Source organism: Eschrichtius robustus, chromosome 3 (genome assembly GCF_028021215.1).
Source record: "Eschrichtius robustus isolate mEscRob2 chromosome 3, mEscRob2.pri, whole genome shotgun sequence".
Taxonomy (NCBI): Eukaryota; Metazoa; Chordata; class Mammalia; order Artiodactyla; family Eschrichtiidae; genus Eschrichtius; species Eschrichtius robustus.
The window spans coordinates 113,671,244-113,694,460 of record NC_090826.1 but is presented as its reverse complement, the minus strand read 5'-3'; the positions used below and the strand labels follow the sequence as shown (position 1 = coordinate 113,694,460).

At 47.7% G+C, this 23,217-nt stretch overlaps 1 protein-coding gene and 1 long non-coding RNA gene across 4 annotated transcripts in view; both read left to right on the top strand.

Moving 5' to 3' along the window:
- The first annotated feature begins 1,110 nt into the window (after window positions 1-1,110).
- LOC137762721 (uncharacterized) lies at window positions 1,111-12,390 on the top strand. Its single transcript, XR_011073609.1, has 3 exons — window positions 1,111-1,164; window positions 2,583-2,700; window positions 12,296-12,390. It is a non-coding gene; the product is annotated as an uncharacterized lncRNA (long non-coding RNA).
- Window positions 12,391-13,831: 1,441 nt separating this feature from the next.
- Window positions 13,832-23,217, top strand: part of ARHGEF2 (Rho/Rac guanine nucleotide exchange factor 2) — a 31,400-nt gene continuing 22,014 nt past the window's right edge. The window contains exons 1-2 of one of the 3 annotated variants that reach the window (XM_068541001.1): window positions 13,832-13,970; window positions 14,264-14,357. In XM_068541001.1, the coding sequence (XP_068397102.1) occupies window positions 14,340-14,357 (18 nt within the window). In that variant the 5' untranslated portion in view covers window positions 13,832-13,970; window positions 14,264-14,339. The other 2 variants (XM_068541003.1, XM_068541000.1) reach the window with 2 other exon arrangements.

Below are 23,217 nucleotides of genomic sequence, written 5' to 3'. Positions count from 1 at the left end.
GGGTATTTGGTACTTGTTTCTGGAGTGGAGCTTATCATTTTCAACTTTAAGAGCTCCTGAGGGTTCTTAAATCTGAGACACACTGAGGCAAGCCCTGATGGCAGCCAGGAGTATTGGGCAGTGAGAACAATGCCCACTTGGGAGAGAGAGAAGGAATTTCAATGTGGCTGGTTTTGGAGCCCTTCTCTTTGCTTCTTGGGAAAAGGTCAGAATGGCTCTCTTACCCCCCAAATGACCAGAGTCTTAGAAGAAATCATAATACTTTCTCACTCATGCACCTTTTCTCCCTGCTGTTTTATTTGCCTAGACTCCTCCCTTTCCAACGTGGACAAATCCTAACCACTCCACCCTTCCAGGCCCATCTCAAAGGCTGTTTACTTCCTCCTGTTTCCCTTTTTTGAGTCCTCCAACTGGCTATATGCACTCATTCCTTTGACAGCACAAAGACTTTTTTGGAAACTTCTCTTGAGGCATTTGGCAAACTCTGGCCAATTGTTTGTGATTTGTGCTTTTGTCTACGTACACACATGCACACATGCACACACACACTCACTAGAACGAATTCCTTGAGGGTAAGAACAATATCTATTTCTCTTTGCTTGGCTTGGTCCTCTGCCATATAGGTGCTCATTAAATGGATAATAATGAGTGAATGAGGATGTCATTATGTACTGGAAAGAACACTAGACTGGGAGTCAGAAAACCCAAGTTCTCTGCTTGACTCTGCAGCTAATTCCTCATGTGATCTTGAGCCAGTCATCCTCCAATTCTGTGCCTTGGTAAAGGGATGCTCTAGGCCTGGCTGACTGTGACACCTTTCTAGTTCCAAATTCCAGAATTCTAGAACTCACCATTCTCTGTCTTCTTGATTCAGACTGGCCTGTGTGTGCCTCCCATGAACAAAGACGTCCCAGAGGTGTTCCTCACAGGTGGAGACCTGGTGCCCCAAGGCCACACTCGCCGCTGCCTGTCTGTGGTCGAGTCCAGAGAGCAGCTGGAGGAGAATGAAGAAGAGGAGGAGGAGGGGGAAAAGAAAGAGGGAGATGGCTTCCACGCTGTACCCCTCCGAAGGTCAAGGGCTTTCCGTGCCCACAGTCACAACTACGACCCCTTCAAAAGACATAGTTGGGGGCCGGGCAAGGAGCTCCAGGATCCACTGAGCAGGTAAAACACCAGGGGACCTCCTGTCTCTCCTTCTGTCAAGTCCTAGACCTAGGAGAAATGGTTGGAAAGGAATGACAGGAGTTGAAGAGACCTGGGCCCCTAGTCTCTTCCCTGGAGAATCCGAACCCAGGCCTGTTGTGGGCCTTTGGGGAGGGTGGACCCTGCCTTTCAAAATGTGGCTCTCCCTAGTAGTCCTAGCTCCTTCTTTCTACCTGGTCTCAAGGGCAGGTGGGTGAGAATGGAGAGGGAGAGGTATGGAGGTGAGGTGAGTAGCGGGACACTCAGATCTTATTGCCTCCACCTCCCACTTGGGTTTCTTAGGACCATACAACAGTGTCAGAGCTGGAAGGGACTCAGGGATCATATGGCCCAATCACCTCGTTTTACAGATGAGGAAACTGAAGCCCGGAGAACTTTGGGAGGTTTCTTGAGAGAAGTGCTCCCAGGGTTGGGGCATGGAACCTGGCCCCCTTTCCCAAATTGCCCCCTGCCTGCTGGATCCAGGCTGAGGCAGGCCCAAGATATTTAGACATCATAGTCCAGCCCTACAATGGGGGAAGAACTGCTCTTGCTCAGGGGTCCGCATATGCTTGGCAGACCAGAAGAGAGGGACCCAGCTCTTCCCCTCTCCTGGAAAATCACTGACCATATCCCCAAAGACAGAGGAAGCCAGAAAGAGAAGGTCCGGGAGTCAGCATGAAGAGTTCAGTGTGAGTGGTCATTGTGAGGGCCTGCTAGCCGTGGAAGGGCCCTGTCTCTCTGCTTTGACAATGGTCCCCTTGGACAAGTTCTCTTAGCTCTGGTGAGTAGACCAAGCTTCTCTAGCTCCTAGGCAGGGCTGGCTGGGCTGTGTGAGGGGAGAGGACCTTGTCCCTTAACTGGCTTGGGAGGGAACTTGGGCGAGAAGCCTTGTCCGCAGGACTCATGGTACCTTCCTAAGAGCAGCTAATCTAAGGCAGAGATGCCCTGAGTACGCTTTATGTGGTGCCGACTCTATCTCAGGGTCTTCCAGATGTCACCTTTCACTATCAGGCACTAATTTTGACCCTTGGGTAGAGAAGAAAGGGAGCCCTGGGCACACCATTTATCTTAGTAGGAGCTAAGGTTGGCATCAGAAACCAGGCAAAGAGCGAGAATGCAGCTTACCCTTCCTTTCCCTCCCTGCTGAACGCTGGCTGTTTTCTGGAGGGCAGTACTGGCCTTTGACCAGCAGGGGTCACCCTTGCCTGAAGCCAGCTCCACAGTTTTGCCAAAGCACAGCCCCAAAGGGAAGCCAGTTTGGGTCTGGCCTGCGCCTAGGCTAACAGGAAGGGCTGGGCTGGGGGCAAGCAACAGGACTGGGCTGAGGCGGTGTTCCTCCCTGGTGCCTGTCACAGGCCACTGGGACCGGAGGGCAGTGGTGGCAATGTGTGTTTCAGGAACAAACTGCAGGCATCGGGATGTGTGGGCTCCCAGGAGCCCCCCTTACTGCAGAGCCAAGAGGAACTGGACCCCTTTCTGGAACTGCAGCACCAAGGTGGCCAACCCTCCTGCGTGGTATGGATAGACAAATCCCCATGGAAGCTACCACCTTCCTCCCCCTCTCCTGCCCCTTTGCCTGTCCAACCACCACTCTGTGCCTCTTCTGTTCTGCAAGCTGCTGGGTCTCTCTGTGCCCAGGCATCACTTTGACTCCATCTGATGGAATCTGAATCTGGTGTCTCTACCCCTCTGTCTGCTTCCCTGGGGCTGTATGCTCTGTCCCCCACTCTTGGTGTCCTGCCTCTGTCTCTTTCTCTGAGACTCTCTGTGCCTTCCTTTCTGTGTCTGTGTCTCTGTGTTGATGTGGGTATCTCTGTACCTCTCTCATTAAAAGGTCCCTGCTCCCCTTGGTGTTATAACTACTTCTTTCTGTGGACCCCACGTTTCTCAGATTTGGAGATGAACTTATTATTTGTAGGATGAAACTAGGCATCTGGTACCCTGAAACACAATAGTTCTCTAACAAGATAATCATAGGACCAGCAAGTGAGAAAGGATATAGAGATTGCTCAGCCTTCTGGCTTAAGGGAACATCACAGGGAAGATCTCAAACCAGGACCCAGAGACCACTGAGGATACACGAAGCTTTTAGAGACATCACTGGGTTTGCTAGCTAAGAGTCCCTGAGTACAGTCAGCCCTCTGTATGCATAGGTTCTGCGTCCATGGATTCAACCAACCATGGATCAAAAACATTTGAAAAAAAATTCCAGAAATTTTCAAAAAGCAAAACTTGAATTTGCCTCATGCTGGCAACTATTTATATAGCATTTACACTGTGTTTACAACTATTTACATGGCATTTATATTACATTAGGTATTACAATTAATCTAGAGATGATTTAAAGTATATGGGAGGATGCACACAGGTTATATGCAAATTTCAGTATTATGCCATTTTATGTAAGGGACTTGAGCATCCTCAGCTTTTGGTATCCACAGGATCCTGGAATCAATCCCTCATGGATAATGAGGGACAGCTGTACATGGAACTGTCTCAAGCCCAGTGACTTAAGGTTACCCCCCTCCAGCACATCCTTTAACTGGCCAGGGGTACCCACCTGGCCTCATTGTTCAAGTGCCTGTGGTTTGGGAGAGAGGCTGAGAAGAGGGGGCTGTTACAGCCTGTCAGGGAAGCAGAAAAACCCATCTTCTCCCAGCTCCCACTTTTCTCCATCAGCATCTCTGTAGGTCTTCCCTCACATCTGATTCAATGTGGTATGGTAGAAAGAACAGGATTTGGGAGTCACACTGCTCCTAGTTGAACAATTTATTTCAGCTTTCTGAAAATCAGGATACTAAAAACTGTCTTTTAAAGTTGTGATTATTCAATGAAAAAAAAAAGTGTTAAAGTGCCCAGTACAGAGGCTAGCACACAGGAGATAATGATTTATTTTTTCTCTTCTCCCCTCCATTCCTTTGTACTTCTTTCTCTCTCTTCCACCTCTCTCTTCTCCCTGTTTCCCCCTTCTTGGTATTATATGTCTTCTTCTTTCCCCCCTTCTCTAGTGGTTTTTTTTTTTTTTTTCTCTTTTTATGCCTTCCTGTTCTGATTCCTCTTCTCTCTTCACCTAATCTTTAAGCACTTCCCTTAAATTTCTCCTTGTCTGTATGTTTGGGGTTTTTTGTATCTTCCTGCAGCAGCAAATAGGTATAAGTCTTCAGCAAAGTCCACAGACTAAAAGTCTGAGATTCATTAAACTAGACTGGGGCTTTCAGACTAGTTTGAAAGCCAAGCCAAGTCTAGCTCAAAATTTATTTTGTTTGGCCAGCATGGTGTTTACACTTTCCAAAATTCAGATGTCCTTAGATGGGAGCTGTACCCTCCAGTTTGCCAGAGTTGCTAGTACTCTCTATTGTATTTTTCCATTTGTCATAAATATAATATGTAAAAATGAATGACTAATCAATCACCCATCCATCTCCGGAACTAGAATATCACCAGTACATTTATCTTTACTTATGTCTTCCTCTCTTCTCTTATTCCCTTGCCTTCCCACCAGAGGTAATCACTATCTTGAATTTTCTTAATCACTCATTTACTTTTTTTTTTTAATAGTTTTAACACAAAGCATTACCTAATGACATATTATTTCTTTTTTGTTTGTTTCTGACTTTAAAAACAATGATGTTATATTGTACAATATTTTCTATAACTTTCATTTTCACTCAGCATTCTGTTTCTAATTTTTATCCATGTGTTGCAAATAGTTATAGGTAATTATTTTCATTCCAATCTTCTGTTGATGGACATTTGGATAATTTCCATTCTTTACTATTATGAAGTGTCATTATGAACATCCTTTTATCCATCTTCTGGTGCTCATTTGCAAGAATTTCTCCGGGGTATATACCTTGGAGTAGAACTGTTGGGTCATAGAGTACACAGATGTTCATTTTTATAAGATAATGGCAAACTGTTTCCACCCACATCAGTAGTATATAAGAGTTCCCATTGATCCACATGCTTTCCAACACTTGGAGTCATCAGATTTCTTAATTTTGCCAATCTAGTGGTTATAAATCTCATTGTGGTTTTAATTTGAATTATCCTTATTACAAATGGAATTGAGCAATTTTTATATGTGTCTTGGTCATTTGTGTTTCCTCTTCTGTGAAATTCCTCTTCATGTCTTTTGCGCACTTTTCTATTGGATTCTTTGAGGGTTTTTTTCTTTATTGTTTTGAATGTGTTCTTTACATATTCTGAATACTAATCCTTTGTTGTTACATGTGTTGCAATGATCTTTTCTCAAAGATTGAGAAAAGTGGTTTGTCTTTTCCTTCTCCTATGGTGTCTTTAAAGAAACAGAGTTTCTTAATTTAAAAAGAACATATTTATTGAAGTATAACATACATACCAAACATGTATTAAAAAAAACTTTTGAGATTTTAGTTGGAGTTGCATTGACTCTAAAGATTAATTTAGGGAAAGTGGACATCTTTACAGTATTGCTTCTTCCTACCCATCCATGAAAATAGTATACTTCTTCATTTAATGTCTTTTAATAAAGTTTTATCAATTTTTTTCCATACAGAGTTTGTGGATATATATTAGATGTATTCTTAGGTATATTACACTTTTTTGGTCAAGATTTTAAATTAAAAATTTTTATTGAAGTATAGCTGATTTACAATGTTTCAGGTGTACAGCAAAGTGATTCAGTTATACATATATATATATATGTATTCTTTTTCAGATTCTTTTCTATTATAAGTTATTACTGTCAAGATTTTAATTTTAGCCATTCTGGTGGGTGTTTTAGAATTGTCTCATTTTGGTTTTAATTTGCATGTCCCTGTTGAAAAATTTTCTTGAGCACCTTTTCATATTCTCATTGACCATCTGAATATCTTCTTCTGTGAAATGTCTGTTCAAGTCTTTTGCTCAATTTGTAAAACAGCTTGTCTTTTTCTTATTGATTTGTAAGAGTTCCCTATATATTCTGGATCTGAGTCCTTTGTCAGATATATGTATTGTGAGTATCTTCTCTGGGTCTTTGACTTGCATTTTTACTTTAATAGTGTATTTTAATAAGCATGAGTTTTTAATTTAGATGAAGTCCAGTTTATTGATTATTTTAATGGTTAGTGCTTTTGGTCATGTTTAAGAAATCTTGCCTACCCCAAGAACGTGAAGATTTTTCTTCGATATTTTCTTCTAGAAGCTTTATAGTTTTAGCTTTCGTGTTTAGGTCTGTGATTTATCTAGGTTCTTGTGTATGGGAGAAATCAAGGTTTTGGTTTTTTCCCCATGTAAATATCCAGTTGCTTCATTAAAAAACTTACTTTCCCCATTGAATTGCTGTGGTGACTTCGTTGACAATCAAGTGACTATATTTGTGTGAGTCTATTTCTGGGGACTGTTCTCTGTTCCATTGATCTATTTGTCTATTCTTATGCCAGTATCACATTATCGTAATTAATGTGGCTTTATTGTAAGTCTTAAAAATGTAGTAGTGTAAGTCCTCCAACTTTATTATTTTTCTTTAAGATTATCTTGGCTATTCTAGGTCCTTTGCACTTCTATGTGAATTTTATTTTATTTATTTTTAAAAATATTTATTTATTTGGCCGCATCAGGTCTTAGTTGCAGCACGTGGGATCTTCGTCGCAGCGTGCAGGGTTCTCTAGTTGTGGCGCGCGGGCTCCAGAGTGCACAGGCTCAGTAGTTGTGATGCGCAGGCTTAGTTGCCCTGCAGCATGTGGGATCTTAGTTCCCCAACCAGGGATTGAACCCACGTCCCCTGCATTGGAAGGCAGATTCTTAACCACTGGACCACCAGGGAAGTCTCTGCACTTCTATGTGAATTTTAGAATCAGCTTATCAATTTCTAAAGATGAAAAATTCTGCTGAATTTTGACTGAGGTTGTACTGAATTCAAAGATTAATTTAGGAAAAATTGACTTCTTTCTGATATTGAGTCTTCTTATCAATGAAAAGTAATATCTCTATTTTGTTAGGCTTTCTAAAAAAAAAGTATTAGTTTCCTTCATACAGGTCTTGTCAATCTTTATTAGATTTATTTCTATGTGCCTTATATATTTTGTTGCTATTATAAATGCTTTCTTATATTTAAATTACATTAATTACATTTTATACTTATTTTTGGTTTATAGAAATGCAATTTAATTAATTATAGTTACTTACCTTGTTAAACTCTTTTTTTTCAGTTATAACAATTTATCTGTGGATTTTTTTTTTGGCTTTTCTAAGTAGACAATTATGTCATCTTTATTTTTATTTTATTTTTTAAAAAATTTTATTTATTTATTTTTATTTTTGGCTGTGTTGGGTCTTCGTAGCTGCGTGCAGGCTTTCTCTAGTTGCGGTGAGCAGGGGCTACTCTTCCTTGCGGTGTGCAGGCTTCTCATTGTGGTGGCTTCTCTTGTTGCGAAGCACAGGCTCTAGGCACATGGGCTTCAGTAGTTGTGGCATGTGGGCTCAGTAGTTGTGGCTCGCGGGCTCTAGAGCGCAGGCTCAGTCGCTGTGGCGCATGGGCTTAGTTGCTCCGCGGCATGTGGGATCTTCCCAGACCAGGGCTTGAACCCGTGTCACCCTGCATTGGCAGGCGGATTCTTTTTTTTTTTTTTAATTTTTTTTAATTTGGAATGTAGTTGATTTACAATGTTATGTTAGTTTCAGGTGTACAGCATAGTGAATCAGTTATACATATACATATATCCACTCTTTTTAAGATTCTCTTCCCATATAACCATTACAGAGTATTGAGTAGAGTTCCCTGTGCCATACAGTAGGTCATCATTAGTCATCTATTTTATATATAGTAGTGTGTATATATCAATCCCAATCTCCCAATTTATCCCTCCCCCACCCTTACCCCTTGGAAACCATAAGTTTGTTTTTTACATCTGTGACTCTATTTCTGTTTTGTAGGTAAGTTCATCTGTACCTTTTTATAAGATTTTGCATATAAGCGATAGAGTATGATACTTGTCTTCCTCTGTCTGACTTACTTCACTCAGCATGACAGTCTCTAGGTCCATTCATGTTGCTGCAAATTGCATTATTTCTTTTTTTTCTTTTTTATGGCTGTGTAATATTCCATTGTATATGTACCACATCTTCTTTATCCATTCCTCTGTTGATGGACATTTAGGTTGCTTCCATGACCTGGCTATTGTAAATAGTGCTGCAATGAACATTGGGTGCATGTATCTTTTTGAATTATGGTTTTCTCCGGATATATGCCCAGGAGTGGGATTGCTAGGGCAGGCGGATTCTTAACCACCGCGCCACCAGGGAAGCCCATATACCATCTTTAAATGAACTTTGTTTTCTTCTTTTTCAATATTTATTTCTTTCATTTCTTTTTCTTGCCCTACTGTGTGTGCTTGGCTAGGGCTCTATTGCAGTGCTGAACAGAAATGGCTATCATTGTCTTGTTTCTGATTTTAGAGGGAGTACATCTTATGTTTCACCATTGAAATCGATTTTTGGCTGTAAGGTTTTAAAAGATACTCTATCCAGTTAAGGAAGATTCCTTCCATTTGTAACTGCCAGGTCTTTGGTTTTACCATGAGTGAGTGTTGGATTTTATCCTATGATTTTTTTGCTTTTACTGAGTTGGTTATGTTTTTTCTCCTTTAATATGTCATTGAGGTAAATTACATTTAAAGATTTTCCTCATCTTAAACCACCCTTATATTTTTAGAATAAGTCTGACTTTTTCATGATGGATTGATTATCTTTTTTACACACTGCTGGATTTTATTTGTGGCATCAATTATCTATTGCTACATAAAAGATCAGCCCCAAACTTAGTGGCTTAAAACAACAACCTTTTTTTCCCCCTCACAGTTCTATGGGTGGTTAATTTGGACTGAACTCAGCTGGGTATTCTTCTGCTGGCTCCACCTGGACTCACTTATGTGGCCGTAGTTGTCTGGTGGCTGAATAGGGCTGATGGTCAAGGACAGCCGTACTCATGCCTGTGGGTTGGCAGGTTGCTTGTTGTGGTACTTTGGTTCTCATCCACATGGCTTCTCCAGAAGGCTTAGGCTTGGGCTGGTTCACGTGGCAATAGCATTCCAAGTGGGCATGAGTGGAAGCTTTAAGTTTTCTTGAGGTGTAGGCTCAAAAAATCACATCATGCTACTTCTGCCACATTCTATTCATCGTAATAAGTCACAGGCCAGCCTGTGACTGAGTGAATAAATAGACTCCTTCTTGATTGTAGGAGCTGCAAATAATTTGTGGCTACTTAAAATCTATTACAGTTTGCTAATATTTTGTTTGGAATTTTTGTACTTTTCATAAGAGAGATTGAGTCATAATTTTCCTTTGTCATATGGTCTGTGTGTAGTTTAAGAATCAAGGTTGGGGCTTCCCTGGTGGCGCAGTGGTTGAGAGTCTGCCTGCCAATGCAGGGGACACGGGTTCGAGCCCTGGTCTGGGAAGATCCCACATGCCGCGGAGCGGCTAGGCCCGTGAGCCACAATTACTGAGCCTGCGCGTCTGGAGCCTGTGATCTGCAACAAGAGAGGCCGTGATGGTGAGAGGCCCGCGCACAGCGATGAAGAGTGGCCCCCGCTTGCCACAGCTAGAGAAGGCCCTCACACAGAAATGAAGACCCAACAAAGCCATAAATAAATAAAATAAATAAAAATTAAAAAAAAAAAAAAAGAATCAAGGTTATACTTGCCTTATAGAAAGAGTTGGAAAGTTTTTGGTTTTGTTTTCTATTCTTTGGAAGAGTTTGTATAAGATTTCAGTGATCTATTCCTTGAAAGCTCTGTTCCTTGACTATAAAACTGTTTTGGCCTGGTGTGTTTTGTTTTGTTTATAGAAAGATTAACTACTGATTCCATTTCTTTAATAGGACCATTCAGACTTTCTATTTCTTCTAGATTCAGTTTTGGTAAGTTATATATATTTTGTTTGTTTTTTTAAAGAATTTATCTATTTTGTTTGCATTTTCAAAATTACTGGCATTAAGTTGTAGATAGCATTATCTTTCTAGTCACTACTGTTTCTGTAGTTAGGTCCACTCTTTCATTCTACTTTTATTTGTGCATCACCCTTATCAAAGTTTTGTCTATTTTATTTGCCTGTTCCTAAAATCAACTCTTGGCTTTATTGATCCTATTTCATTTGTTACTACTTCATTGATTTCTGCTTTTATCTTTATCATATCCTTTCTTCTATTTACTTTGGGTTTGTTTTGTTGTTCTTTTTCTAACCTTTTAAGCTGGCATAGCTCATTAATTTTCAGTTCAAAAATTTTTCAGTTAAGCATTTTAAATCGACAAATTTTCCTTGAGATACATTTTGGCCATCTCCCACAAGTTTTGTTGAGTAGTATTTTCATTATTGTTGTTATAAAATATCTTTAAATTCCCATAATGATTTCTTCTTTGACCAGTAAGTTTATTTAGAAGGGTGTTTTAAAATTTCTTTTCTTTTTTTTATAGTGAATACAGAGAGATGTCAGAGGAGCTAGTTAGAGTAGCAAGTATTAAATTTATTTATTTATTTATTTATGGCTGTGTTGGGTCTTCGTTTCTGTGCGAGGGCTTTCTCTAGTTGTGGCAAGCGGGGGCCACTCTTCATCGCGGTGCGCGGGCCTCTCACTATCGCGGCCTCTCTCGTTGTGGAGCACAGGCTCCAGACGCGCAGGCTCAGTAATTGTGGCTCATGGGCCTAGTTGCTCCGCGGCATGTGGGATCTTCCCAGACCAGGGCTTGAACCCGTGTTCCCTGCATTGGCAGGCAGACTCTCAACCACTGCGCCACCAGGGAAGCCCCCTAAAATTTCTAAATCTATGCAGATTTTTTTAAAACTTAAATAAAAATTTGAAATATAACATAGATATAGAGAAGTGCATAAAACTTATATGTACAACGTAATGCATAATTAGGAAGCAAACAACCATGTAACTACTCCAGGTTAAAAAAAAATAGAGTACCACCAAAACCCAGAAGCCCCCCGTGTCCCTCCCCATTCATAGCCCTCTCCCTCCTGGCAGAGAGGACCACTTTCTTGACTTTTGAGATCGATTTTCCCTATAGATTTACCACCTTTATGTGTATCTCTAAACAATATCAATTAGTTTTGCCTGTTTTAAACTTTATATGAATGTAACCACAAAGTATATAAATCTTTTGTGTCTTCGTTCTTTCATGAGATTCATCCATATTTTTGGGTGAACTGTAGTTTGTTCATTTTTAATGTTGTGGATTTTTTTTTTTTTTGGCTGAGTTGGGTCTTTGTTGCTGCACGCGGGCTTTCTCTAGTTGCAGCAAGCGGGGGCCTCTCTTCACTGCAGTGCGCGGGCCTCTCATCACGGTGGCTTCTCTTGTTGTGGAGCATGGGCTCTAGGCATGCAGGCTTCAGTAGTTGAGGCTCACGGGCTCCAGAGCGCAGGCTCAGCAGTTGCGGCACATGGGCTTAGTTGCTCCGCGGCATGTGGGATCCTCCCGGACCAGGGCTCGAACCTGTGTCCCCTGCATTGGCAGGTGGATTCTTAACCGCTGCGCCACCAGGGAAGCCCCATTTTTAATGTTGAATAATGCTTCTATATATAAATATACCTCAGATTGTTTATCCAAGCTACTGAAAAGGGATTTCTGGGTTGTTTCCTATGATCTCTCTGATAGAGGTTATCTGAAATGTGTTGAATTTTGCCTTATGGACTGATATGTAGCCAGTTTTTGTAATGCTCCGTGTAGGCTTGAGAAAAAAAAGCGATTTTCGAAAGATTGGGTGTGGGGTTTATGAATATTTCTACTCCCTATTGTTTTAAACCCACACTGCCCCAGTTTTTCTGTGTGTGTGTTTGTTTTTTCATTACCTGCCTGACCTCTATATATTGAGTTTGTCATCTCTGGAAACGATTCAGGGTAAATCTTTTCTAAGATATTTTCTATATTAAGGCAGCCTGGGTTTGAGTTGCAACAGAGTGATGACTGCTAAATAGCAGGAATAACTTCTCAACTATTTCAAGTGGAATGTTCCAGATATGGGTAGTGGGGAGGGGTAGAAGGCCTGAAGGCCTTGAAGAAGGGCTTTGCTGTGGGAAAGTGAAGAGCCTGGGGGGGAAGATGGATGAAGCCTGACCTTTGCATGAGGATTCTTAACATGATTCTAGGGTCAGCGTTCCTGTCACCCACCTGCTGGCCTTTTGGACCACTCGGCCACTGGCATGCTTTCCAAGTCTGTATCCATGAGTGGCATCAATTACTTCTTGGGCTGCTCAGATCCAGCTGGTGAGTAAAAGTGGGGAGCAAAGCAGTGGTGGCCACTTCCTCTGCCTGTCTCACCCCACTCCTCAGAGCCAGCTGTTTAGGGTCCAGATGTCCTGCATTATGTTTAACCACACACCCTTGGAAACCCCAAAATGCCTTTATTCAAATGAGAGATCCGAATTCAGGACTTTGGTATTCTGAGGCTCTCCTTCCAGTGAAGGAGGACATAGGACAGAGAGAGGCTCTCTAGCTTCCCCTGTCACCAGAGATGGAGGACAGTTATCCGCAACATACCTTGTCATCAAGAAGAGGCATTGCGAGCTCAGAGTGAACCCTCTGCCCTCGCCATTCACTGAAAAGGAACTGAGACATTGGCCTCTCAGCCCCCTCTCCACACAACGCCGGTGCTCTGTTACCCTGGCTCCTAAATTCTTCAGCTCTGCTCTGCTCAGACACCGCCCTCCTTCCCTACTCCCCAGTGCCCGCCCTCAGGAATGGCGTCACAAGCACCTGCAGCTTGGGAACCTGATCCAGGTGGAGGGGGTTGGGGAGGCAGCCCTGGGCGCCTTTGTCTGGCTTTAGCTGGACACCTCACGTCTCCTTTTGTGTTGGCAGGGAATTTGTCCCAGTCCTCTGCCGCTGACCTCAGCCAAAGGTGAGTTTGGGGGACACAGAGCCCTTCAAAGCCCTAGATGGGGGAGGGACAATGGGACTGGGCCCTGGGTTTTGTAGCCCCAAGGGTCTCTGTTTCCTGAAACATTGTTCCCCTGAACGTTTCTTATGAAAGACCTCCAAATATCCTTCTACCTGCGCTGCATAGAATTCCCCTTCTTCTCACTGGCTGGGGAAGGCTAAGAAGGTTCCCAGTAGCTCCATGGGATGAAGAAGAAATCAGGGAAAGAAAAGGAGTATATAGACCCCAGGGTGTCTGTTAAATAAGAGAGTGGAGGTTGAATGCTGTTGTCAGTGTCAGAAAAGTGAGCAGGCAGATTGGCTGCTGCATAATCTTAGGGAGAGAAGGTGACCAAGGACCATGGATCAGCTTTGGATAGCTGAGATAATCGACCAATGGGGAGTGGCCCTGAGGAGAGCTGGGCACGGGCTGTAGCGCCCCAAGGGGAGAGGGCAGAGGCTGAAGGCATATTGTTCAGGAATCGAGGTGGAGGCTGGGAGATTTACATAGTATCTATGTAAATAAGCACGCAAAATCAGCACCTGTTTATTTGGCTCCTACAGCTGAAGCCTGATTAGAGTGGATCAGCCCTCTAAGACAGTGTGGGTGTGTGAGCTAGTAATGGGCCCTTTAAGATATCAAGCTCTGATTTGTGGTCCTGAAAATCTCTAGCTGACACATCCTCCTGGCTCTGGGTTTGGGATTAGCTCATGGGATGGGGCTGATGAAATCCCAGGAAATTCAGTCCTTATTGGCGTTAGGCCCAGAGGCCCTTTCCAAACAGCAGGGAGGGTCGTACACAGGACTCTTGTTTTGTGAGGGGAAAACGTCCCCTTGGAGAGCCCCCCTCCCCGTATCATTTCCGTTGGGAAGCAGCATGAAAGAGGAGATTGGGCCTGGATTAGGTAGGAAGGGGGAGTCTGTATTTATCTGGGAGGAGCCTGGAGTTTTCCTCATAAATAGAAGGGCCTGGGAAACTGTAGTGACCATATCTAGGAAATCCCAGGAGGTAGGGGAGTGGGAGCCTCTTTCTCCCGAGTCCTTCCTCTCTCTTCCTCACCCTTCTCTCAGTCTTTCCCCCGGATCTCCCCATTCTCTCTCCCCTGGTCATGGCACTTCATCCACCATATCTCTGGGAGTATCTTGTTCTTTTCCAGCTCCGTCTCCATCTCTTCACCTCTTCTTTTTCTCTCTGCAGCTGCAGCCAACTGGAAGGGGGCTCAGGCACCTGGGCAGGCTCCTCCCTGCGACGGACCCTCAGCTTCATCTTGGGCATGACCGGAAAGGCCAAGGTAGGAGTTGGGGAAGCAGGAGGCCCGGCACCCACTGCCCTCCCCAGTTCCCTTCCCCTCCACCTCACCGTCCGCTCCCCTCCCCCTCCCTGTCCGCTCCCCTCCCCAGCTTCCCCTGCTAGGCAGAGACTCAGGGTAATGGTTCAGGTTTTAAGGGAACATGGTATATCTCCCAGTCTCCCTCCTTCTGTCCCAGTAAATCACCTTTCCTCTGCTTTCCCTGTGTCTCCAGCTTAGCAGCCAGCTGTAGACAGCTGGAAGGGGAGATGGGCCAGGAGCCTCAGAAGCTGAGGAGTGGCCTAGCCCTCCCTCTCTGGAGACCCCACATAGCTGAGAGGTGGGCAGCCGAAATCTTAACCATCAGGCATAATAATCATAATAATTACAGCAATACTTTTTACTTCTTCAGAGAGTATTCGGGTTTGCAAAGTGCTTTTACACTCATAATTTTATGGGTGGATATGGCAGCTGAAGGAGTTGAAATGAGACCATAGGCAGAGTGGAAGCCAGGAAAGTGTGTATGATTGTGGAAGCGCATGCACACCGTACCAGTGGGGCCACGTGCAGTTCCGACCCCAGGAAGGTGAAGGCACGTTGCTCTCTTCCTTATTACCATCCCCCCGGCTCTGGTGAAACTAGGAGCTCTGCCTGCTGCTTGAATTCATTTCCACTCTCTTCATTTACTGGCAGAATGAGCCATTCCCCCCTTTTCCTCTCCTGGCTTCCCCAAGCATGCATGTACTTTCCCACCGGGGTGGCTCCTGAACATTGAGAGAAACTCCAGGCAAGACATCATCAGATTCACCTGGAAGCACCACGGGATTCTCACCCAGTAAGGTTACCTGGGCTCCTCCTGGCCCCGCCGGCAATGCCAGCGCTCTCTTCTCTGCCAGCCTTTCAGCCAGGATTCTCCTTCCTCTGGGTGGGCAGGGAGGGCAGAAAAAGAATCAGGTTCTCAGCTCCTTCTCGTTGCAGGCCACAGGCGGGGAGCTGAAGCGTGAGATCAGGCAGTCTGAGAGCAGGGCGAGGTGGGCACAGTGAGGCTTCTTCTCTCCCGTGGAGGGGAGCAGAGCTCTCTAGAGAACAAAGCCAACACCCAGACCTTGGGTCTGACTCCCTCTCCCCACAGCCTCTCTGTTCAGGGTAGGAGAGTCTGACGGCAGAATCACGCTCTTTTCCTGCAGTGGGAATGGTAGAGGAAGTCGGTGCTGTCTAGGGGCCATCCAGATCCCAGTTGGTCTGCATTTGCCCGCCCTTGGCCTAGCAGTTTGGTGAGGGGATGAAGGAGAAAGTGGGCAGAGACTGAAGCCCAGACAGCCAGCAGAAAAGAGCTAGCATCGTCAGGACATTGTCCCAGTCGCCTTTCCTCACTAGGACTCTTGTTCTGTCTTCCTGTTTCCCTCTCTGTCATCTCCTGGTCCATCTTGCTTCCACCCTCATGAATGTGTGTGCTTGAGTCACTAAATCTCTTCTTCCCCCTCCTCCCAGCTCAGGATAGGGGCCATTAGCAGGTAAACACCAGGGGTGGGGGTGGAGAGAAGCTCAGTCAAGCAGTGAGAGAAGGAAGTAGCTTATTCCTTCCTATTTGACTAGCATTGTAGAGTTGACAAAACACTTTTCCAGAGGTCATCTCATTTAATTCTTATAACACTCTGGCAAAGATAAATATTTTAATCTCTGTGTTTTATTTTTAAAGCTCTTATTTACATTTGTTATTATTTTTAAAATTAATTAATAACTTATTTGTTTATTTTTGGCTGCATTGGGTCTTCTTGGCCATGCGCGGGCTTTCTCTAGTCGTGGCGAGCCGGGGCTACTCTTCATTGAGGTGCGCAGGCTTCTCACTGCAGTGGCTTCTCTTGTTGCAGAGCATGGGCTCTAGGTGTGCGGGCTTCAGTAGCTGTGTCTCACAGGCTCTAGAGCACAGGCTCAGTAGTTGTAGCGCACGGGCTTAGTTGCTCCGCAGATGTGGGATCTTCCCGGACCAGGGCTCGAACCCATGTCCCCTGCATTGGCAGGTGGATTCTTAACCACTGCACCACCAGGGAAGCCCCTTAATCTCTGTTTCATAGACAAGATAACTTAGAGACTAGGTTACTTGCCCAAGATCCCACAGTTGGCAAAAGGTGGAGCTGTATTACAAACCTAGAGCCTTGACTATATATTGTTGTCTCTGCTTCTGTCGGTAAACCTACGTAACAGTTTATCCCCTCTCTTCGCTTCTTCCACCATTTCTGATGGATGGCCATTGGAGTCAATAATGCCTTAATCATCTGCTCCCAGAATACACAAGGTCCAAAGTAATAAGAAGAAAAGCAAACCTCCTCCTGGGCACTGTAGGACTTGGGCCCAGGTATCCCTGTGGCTTTCTCTGCTCACCTACTGGCCAAGACCCTGACAACCAGATTCTTCCCTGGGATGGCCTCCCTACTCCTGAAATGTGGGGGACATATCTGTCAAGTTAAATGAGCTAAAGAAAGTGGTGGCTACTTTTAGATTCTGGCAGAAATTAGGGTTGGCTTTTGTTTTTGTGTATCTAAAAATATAATTTCTGAAAATCTGGGCGGCATCACTGGATAGGAGGAGCAGGGATTGGGATGAAAATGGTTTGGAAGGGGCAGGGGATGCCAAGGAGAAAGGAAAAGGGTTCACTGTTCCAGAGGATACAGAAAATGGAAATTAAGTCAAGCTGCAGGCCTAGCTCACTAAAAGCACAGGTGTTCTTAAAGGTAGACCGGTTTCCTTTACCCACCCCGCAAGTCCCTTTCCTGACTACTCATCTCTTAAGAGGAAGAAGAGGGCATAGGGTGAGAGGCAGGGTAACAAAGAGCAGATCGGTAGAAAGTATATTGAAAATTGGGGTAGGAGACAGAAGAGGGTTGGAAGATTAAGTCCTCTCCTTTCATAGAGACCATCTACGTTGAGTTTGGGGACTGAGATCCTTCAGATAACTCTGGGATTCAGGTCCTGGGATTATTGGGTATCCAGACTGGAGTTTGGCCCTTTAAGATTCCATCCTTAGCTTGAAACACCCTCCCACCCCAGGCCTGGGAGAAAAGCCGAGGTCTCAGCCTACCCCTTGTCTCAGGGCCCCTAGTGGGTGGAGCCCTGAGGCCAGGATTCTGGCTTCTGGCGGTCTGTTTTTAAATTTAGTACATTCCTCAGCGCTGGCTGCCCACTGGGGGGAGGTAAGTCTGGGGTTCTGGGCCCAGGAGCCTCAAGACTGCTGGTTTGGGGGAGTTCCTAGGGCCTTCCTGTAGGTCTCCCCTGCAGGTACAAGCCTGGAGAAGTCAGCCTCCCTCATGGCCCTGGGAAAGTCCTTTCTGCTTTCTAATTTCCATCCAGCCTAGAGCTGGGCATGGTTATTTTCTCTCCTTTTTTTCTGGTCTTTGCTATATAAGGATCCTAAACAGGGGAATGGGTGAAGAAGGAGGTGAAGGAGTTGCTAGGCAGGAGGGGAAGCCAGAGGAGCAGTGTGGTGGTGAGGAGCCCAACTAGCTCAGCCAGTGGTAAGGCAGTGGAGCCCAAAATAGTGGCAGAGGCTAAAATTGGCACCTACAAGAGTGCTGAGCTGGGCTTGAAACCTGCAGCCAGGCCCTACTGCTGAAACCGGGCAGGGAGCCGCTGGGTCTGGGTTGGGCCTCCTCTCCCTCCCTCCTTCCTCCACACCTTTGGGGACCAGAAATCAGGCAGGACCCTGCAAACATAAGATGCTCTGTCCCAGGACTCTCTATACTTCTCTTTCTCCCAGAGACATGGGAGACCCTGAGAGGCAGAAATGAACTTCAATGTGAGTGATTATAATTAGAGTGGAGGAGGAATTTTCCCCAAAAGGTGGAGGTTGCCTCAGGCTGGGGCAAAGTGTCCAGAAAGAATGTCCCACTCCACCCCTTCTTCTTGTGGAGAGACTGGCCAAACTCCAACTGTCCCTGACTGGGGAAGGCTGGTTGCTGGTCTTTTGGTTCTGGCCTAACTTGCAATAGAGGGAACTGGGGTTAGACACAAGGAAGGACTTCCTCAGCTTTTTAGTCTTCTGTAACAGTGGCGAATTCCTCCCCTCCACCACCCCAGTAGTCAGCGGAGGCAGAGGTAGGAGGGAAGAGGATGGGCCGAGGGCGGTCTTGTAAGGCCCCAGAGAGTTGGGGGCTTGTGGAAGAATGCTCTCCTCTCAGATTCTTCAACCTCCAGGAGTGAATCTTCCCTTTCAGGCCCTCTAAAGATCCACCCTTTAGTTCCCCTTTGATTTCTCCGCCCTCTCCCCACGCCTGCCCCCAATCGTAAAAGGGGTCGGCGGCTCTGGCCTGCTTTGATGGGCCCCGAAGGCCAGGAAGGAACTGGTCCCGGGTTCCCTGGAGAGCTGGGGGCGGCTGGAATCCTCCGGCCCGCGGGTCTTTCTAGACTGAAGGACTGCGGAGGGGGAGGAGGAAGGGAAAGGGAAGACCAGGGGTGGGGTGAGGGCTGCGAGGCGGGCCAGGGTGGGTTTTAGGAAAACCGAAGCCAGGCGGCGGGCGTCTGGGGTTAGAGGCGCCCGGCGCTGGAGGGCAAACAGGCAGAGGGGCCCTGCAAGCTAGTCCACGGCCCCCTGTACTCGTGCCAGCCGCCCCTCCACGGACCGAGGCGTCCCGTCCGGCGCTCGGCACCCGCCCTCCCTCCGCCCCGCCTCCCCCCTTCCTGAGCTCGGGCGGGGGTGGAGACTCGGGTTTGAGGAACTGGCGCTGGGTGCCGGGCGAGGGGAGTCAGACTTCCTGTCCCCAAGACCGACGCGTGCGGGTCGGACCCCTCCCCCGCCCTCCCCCCAAAACAGCCGGACGCCAGGGTCCGCGCCGCGTCCTCCTGGGCTCCCCCCCCCCATCGGATTATGTCTCGGATCGAATCCCTCACACGGGCGCGGATCGACCGGAGCAAAGAGCTGGCCAGCAAGGTGGGCTCTGAAACCCCTGTCCCTCTCGCCCGCGGTCCTCAGGGCGCCCTTCGATCCCCGGCACCCGCAGCGCCCCCGGGTCTCCCCGCCTGCTTTCTGGGCGCCAAAATCGGGCGGAGCGTCGGCCGGGAACGCGGCGGGACGGGGTGGGTGGGGACTGTGAGTGAGTGGGGAGGGGGCTGGGGGAGCAGTAGACGCTACCCGCGCCTCCAGCTCCGCGCAGATTCTCTGCCGGGATCCCGGGAGCCAGCGGACCTGGGGTTTAGGGGCTTCCGATCTGGCGGGACCGGGTGTTTTGGGCCGCGTGAAAGAAAGTTGCTCCGGTAAGGGACAGAGCGGGAAGAGGAAGGTGTGTGTGTCGGGGGGTGGGGGCGGCGAAAGCTCTCCGGAACCCCCTCCGCCAGGGTCCCACCGGGTTGCTCTCGGTATCCCCCCACTCTGCCGTCGCTGGCTTGGTCGTTCCCTCTTTGTCCCCGCCATCCGGCGGAGGGGGTGGGAGGGGGTGGTTTCCCGGCTTCCTCCCACCATCACCACCACCATCACCACCCCTCCGAGACAAAAGTCAGCTCCTCCTCTCCTCGCAGATGGACTTTCCAGCTGTGATTCAGTTCTTCTCTCTGGTGGGCGGGTGACTGGGGTTAGGACAGCTTAGGGACGGCCCACTTCCCCCCAAGGCATCACCCTCAGGTGAAGGGAGCAGAGGTCTTTGTGTAGCTAGGATCCTTTCTTCCATCCTTGGGGCCCAGAGCACCCCTGTTCCTGAAACACAGAGGGTCCCCCCATCCCTTTTTGCCCCACCAGCTTCCAAGCTCCTTGTCCTTGCAGCCCGAAACAACCTGAAACCTTTAGGCTGACCCACTTGGCACTGTGCCCTCGTCCCTCCTCCCCACCCCAGCTCTCTTAACTCTTTATCTTGGGACTGTTCACCTACCATTTCAAGAGTCTGGATGTATAATTACCCTAGCCCCCACCCCTATCTTGAGCTCTTGGCCACTCCTTTCCAAGTATCCTTTATTTCTGCCTTTGTACCCAGGCCCACTCCCAAAGGCCATGACCTCTCCACACCTCAGCCCCCAAGAAATGATGAAGCTGACTTGTAGGTGAATAAATGAGAGCTGGGAGGAAGGTGGTGCATGCAGACAGCACCTCCCGGCTGCTCAAGGCACCCACACTGTACCCATTATGGGAAAGGCCAAGACCCAGTCCATAGCTGGTTTAACCTCTGGGCTGTTTCCAATCCCAGTGTCCTGCCCTGGCACGCAGCCTATGCTGATCACCATCACCTTCTTCAGGCATGGGAGCAGTACCCTTTCGGAGTCCTCAGAGATGGTGGAAACCCCTTCCCACACTTCCCTCCTAGCTCCTAGCCTGGCTACCTATCTAGAGGCTAAGTTGGGAGAGGTTCCATCCTGGAACTTTTCCTTAGGGGGTTGGGATAAGGTTCTGCTAACAGGAAAGCAACTGAGGATTTGGGTAGGGCTTAAGACAAACAGAGGGTCAGAGGAGAGATGGCTGAAGTGCAGTGGAACAGTGGGGTGGCAGACAGGCTCTTCTCAACCCTGCGCCAGGCCAGGCCCCAGCTATGAAAGTCTGTTTATTTTTCAACCGTTTGAGCTGAGACCCTGGAGCAGAGCCAAGGGGGGTGGAGAGGTTTTTTGAAACCACGGAAATTTGGTTCCACCCTAAAAGGGAAAGCCATGGGGGCACCCGCGAGGGGCAGACCTGGAGAGGGGCTATAGACAAGGGTTCTGGGAAGGTAGATACTCGGGTCCTTTTTCCGTTACTGGGAGGAGTTGGGGAGCCAGATACCTGGGTCCTCATGCCTTTTTTTTTTTTTTTTTTTTTGGTAGTTGGGGGGACTGGGAATCTAGAAGCTTGGCTTTTTCTGTCCTGGGGCTGGCCTTGGTTTTGGGGGGTTTGGGAATCTGACTGGGGGTGGGGATGTGAGGGGCTGAGTGGGTAGATCTGAGAGGGCAGAGAGGCCACTGGAGGAGGTTGGTTGTCAGTTTGGGCTGGTCGGAAGGGGAGGGCCACCTCCGGAAAGCTGTGGTTACGGAAGGGGGGAGTTGATTCTTAGCCAACAAACCCTGGATCCCCTCTTCCCCCTCCCCCAAGCACACCAGCTGTCTCCTTTCTTTTTATATTGCGGTGGGAAGTAGAGGGGGGCCGCTGGAAACGAGATAATTTGAGGAAGATGGTCTCCCCTGCTACCTATGTGGGGGGATGGTTCAGAGCTATGTCCTGATCACCCCCCCCAACCCCATTCCTTGCCTTCCTCCGCGGGACCTCCTTGAAGTAGGAGGAATTTAAGTCGAACCTGTCCCTTTCTCCTTCCCACCCTCCTAGAATCTTTCTGTGCAGCTCCCCCTCCTCATGCCTCCTCTCTCTTTTCACTCCATTTCTATTCTTTCAGGCTATCTTCAGTCCTCCACCCCCTCATTCTCTCTGCTCTACTTCCTACCTCCATAGGCCCCAAACCCCAGAGGTCCCTTTCTCTCTTTCATCCCCTGTTCCTCCCTCCCTCCTCCCCCCCAAACCCTAACTGTCTCCTGTCTCAGAACAAAGGGTCCTTTCCTGCCTAGGAGGGGGCAGGGGCCAGAGGATCAGGGATGGCCCTGGAGGCTAGGGAGGTCTCCCTGGAATCTCAAGGACCCCAGATTTGGAGTGTGGTGGGGAGAGAGGAGAGAGACTGTTTCTTTGTTCTGAGTGTTGGAGAGGTGGCTGGCTTTGTGTGCAGGACTAGAACTGGAGCCGGAGAAGAGGGCTGGGGGAGCCCTGGAGGGAGCTGAGAGTGCTGGCAGGTTGGGGGGGAAGTTGAATTGGGGGTCTCCCGGGAGGCTGAGACTTTTGGGGGAATAGGAAAAGATTCTAGGGGCCTTTCTTGGAGGTTAGGGAAAGAGCTGAGGGGAGGGGGAGAAGCAAGGATGGGGGAAGGGAGCCAAAAGCTTAAGGAAGTCACTGAGTGACTGCAGGGGGTTGGATGCTGCCTAGAGAAGGACCTGCCAGGGCTGCCCGAGGGATTTAAGGAGGGGTCCAATCTCAGTCCCTCTGACTTCCCCGGAACCCTGAGCTTGGAGTCGGGGAGGGGACAGATCTGAAGAAATGAATCCCATGCGTGCACATGACCTGTATGTTGGTGTGCGTGTGTGTCTGTGTCGGTCTGCCTGTCCCCAGATGCTCTGTGTCACTGTTTTGAATTATGGTCACCAAAGTAGGGGGCTCACTGCACTCTGGATACGAGGAAGTAGTTCCATTCTTAGCTTCAGTCTGTGCTTTGAAGTATCATCTAGGCGTTTGAGGGAGCAGATTGGTCATGGTTCCTGGAGCTGGTCAGAGAAATGGCTGAGAGGAACTGGCTGGACCCTTCTGGGTTTGTTTATGTCTCCTTGGGGGAGGGTGGGGGAGGGGCTGCAGGCAGCAGCTGCCCCCCTCCCAACTCAGCCGGCCTGCCCTGTGCCAGGAGGGCAGGGAGTCCTGGCACAGCTATTGTTCGCCTGCACAAATGCCCGTCTGTTTGCATCACTCCCCCCTCCGTCTCTGCTTGTCTTTCTCTCCTGACCCGACAGGTGTGGCCGGGTGGAGGGGGGGCTAGGGTGGGGTCCAGGATCCCTGGGTCTGAGGGTAGCCCGACTTTATTCCCTATGGTCCTTAGCACCCCTCTTCTGCTTCACCAGTGTGCCCACCCCCATTGTCCGGTGTCTCATCTTCATTCATCAGGCAAGCGTTTATTAAGTGCCTTTGTGTGTTCAGTGATGTCTTTTTGTGTTATGTTTCTGGCTTTGGCGTTAGCGTTTCCGTTTGGCCGCCTTCTCCTTAGCCTCCTGCCTTTATCTTGTCTGTGGAAGCTCATAAAGGAAGCAGAGCCTGGCTGAGACCATCCCAAGCCCTCTTCTCAGTCCCATGGCCAGGAACCCTCTCTCTCCTCTTTTCCCAGCCTTA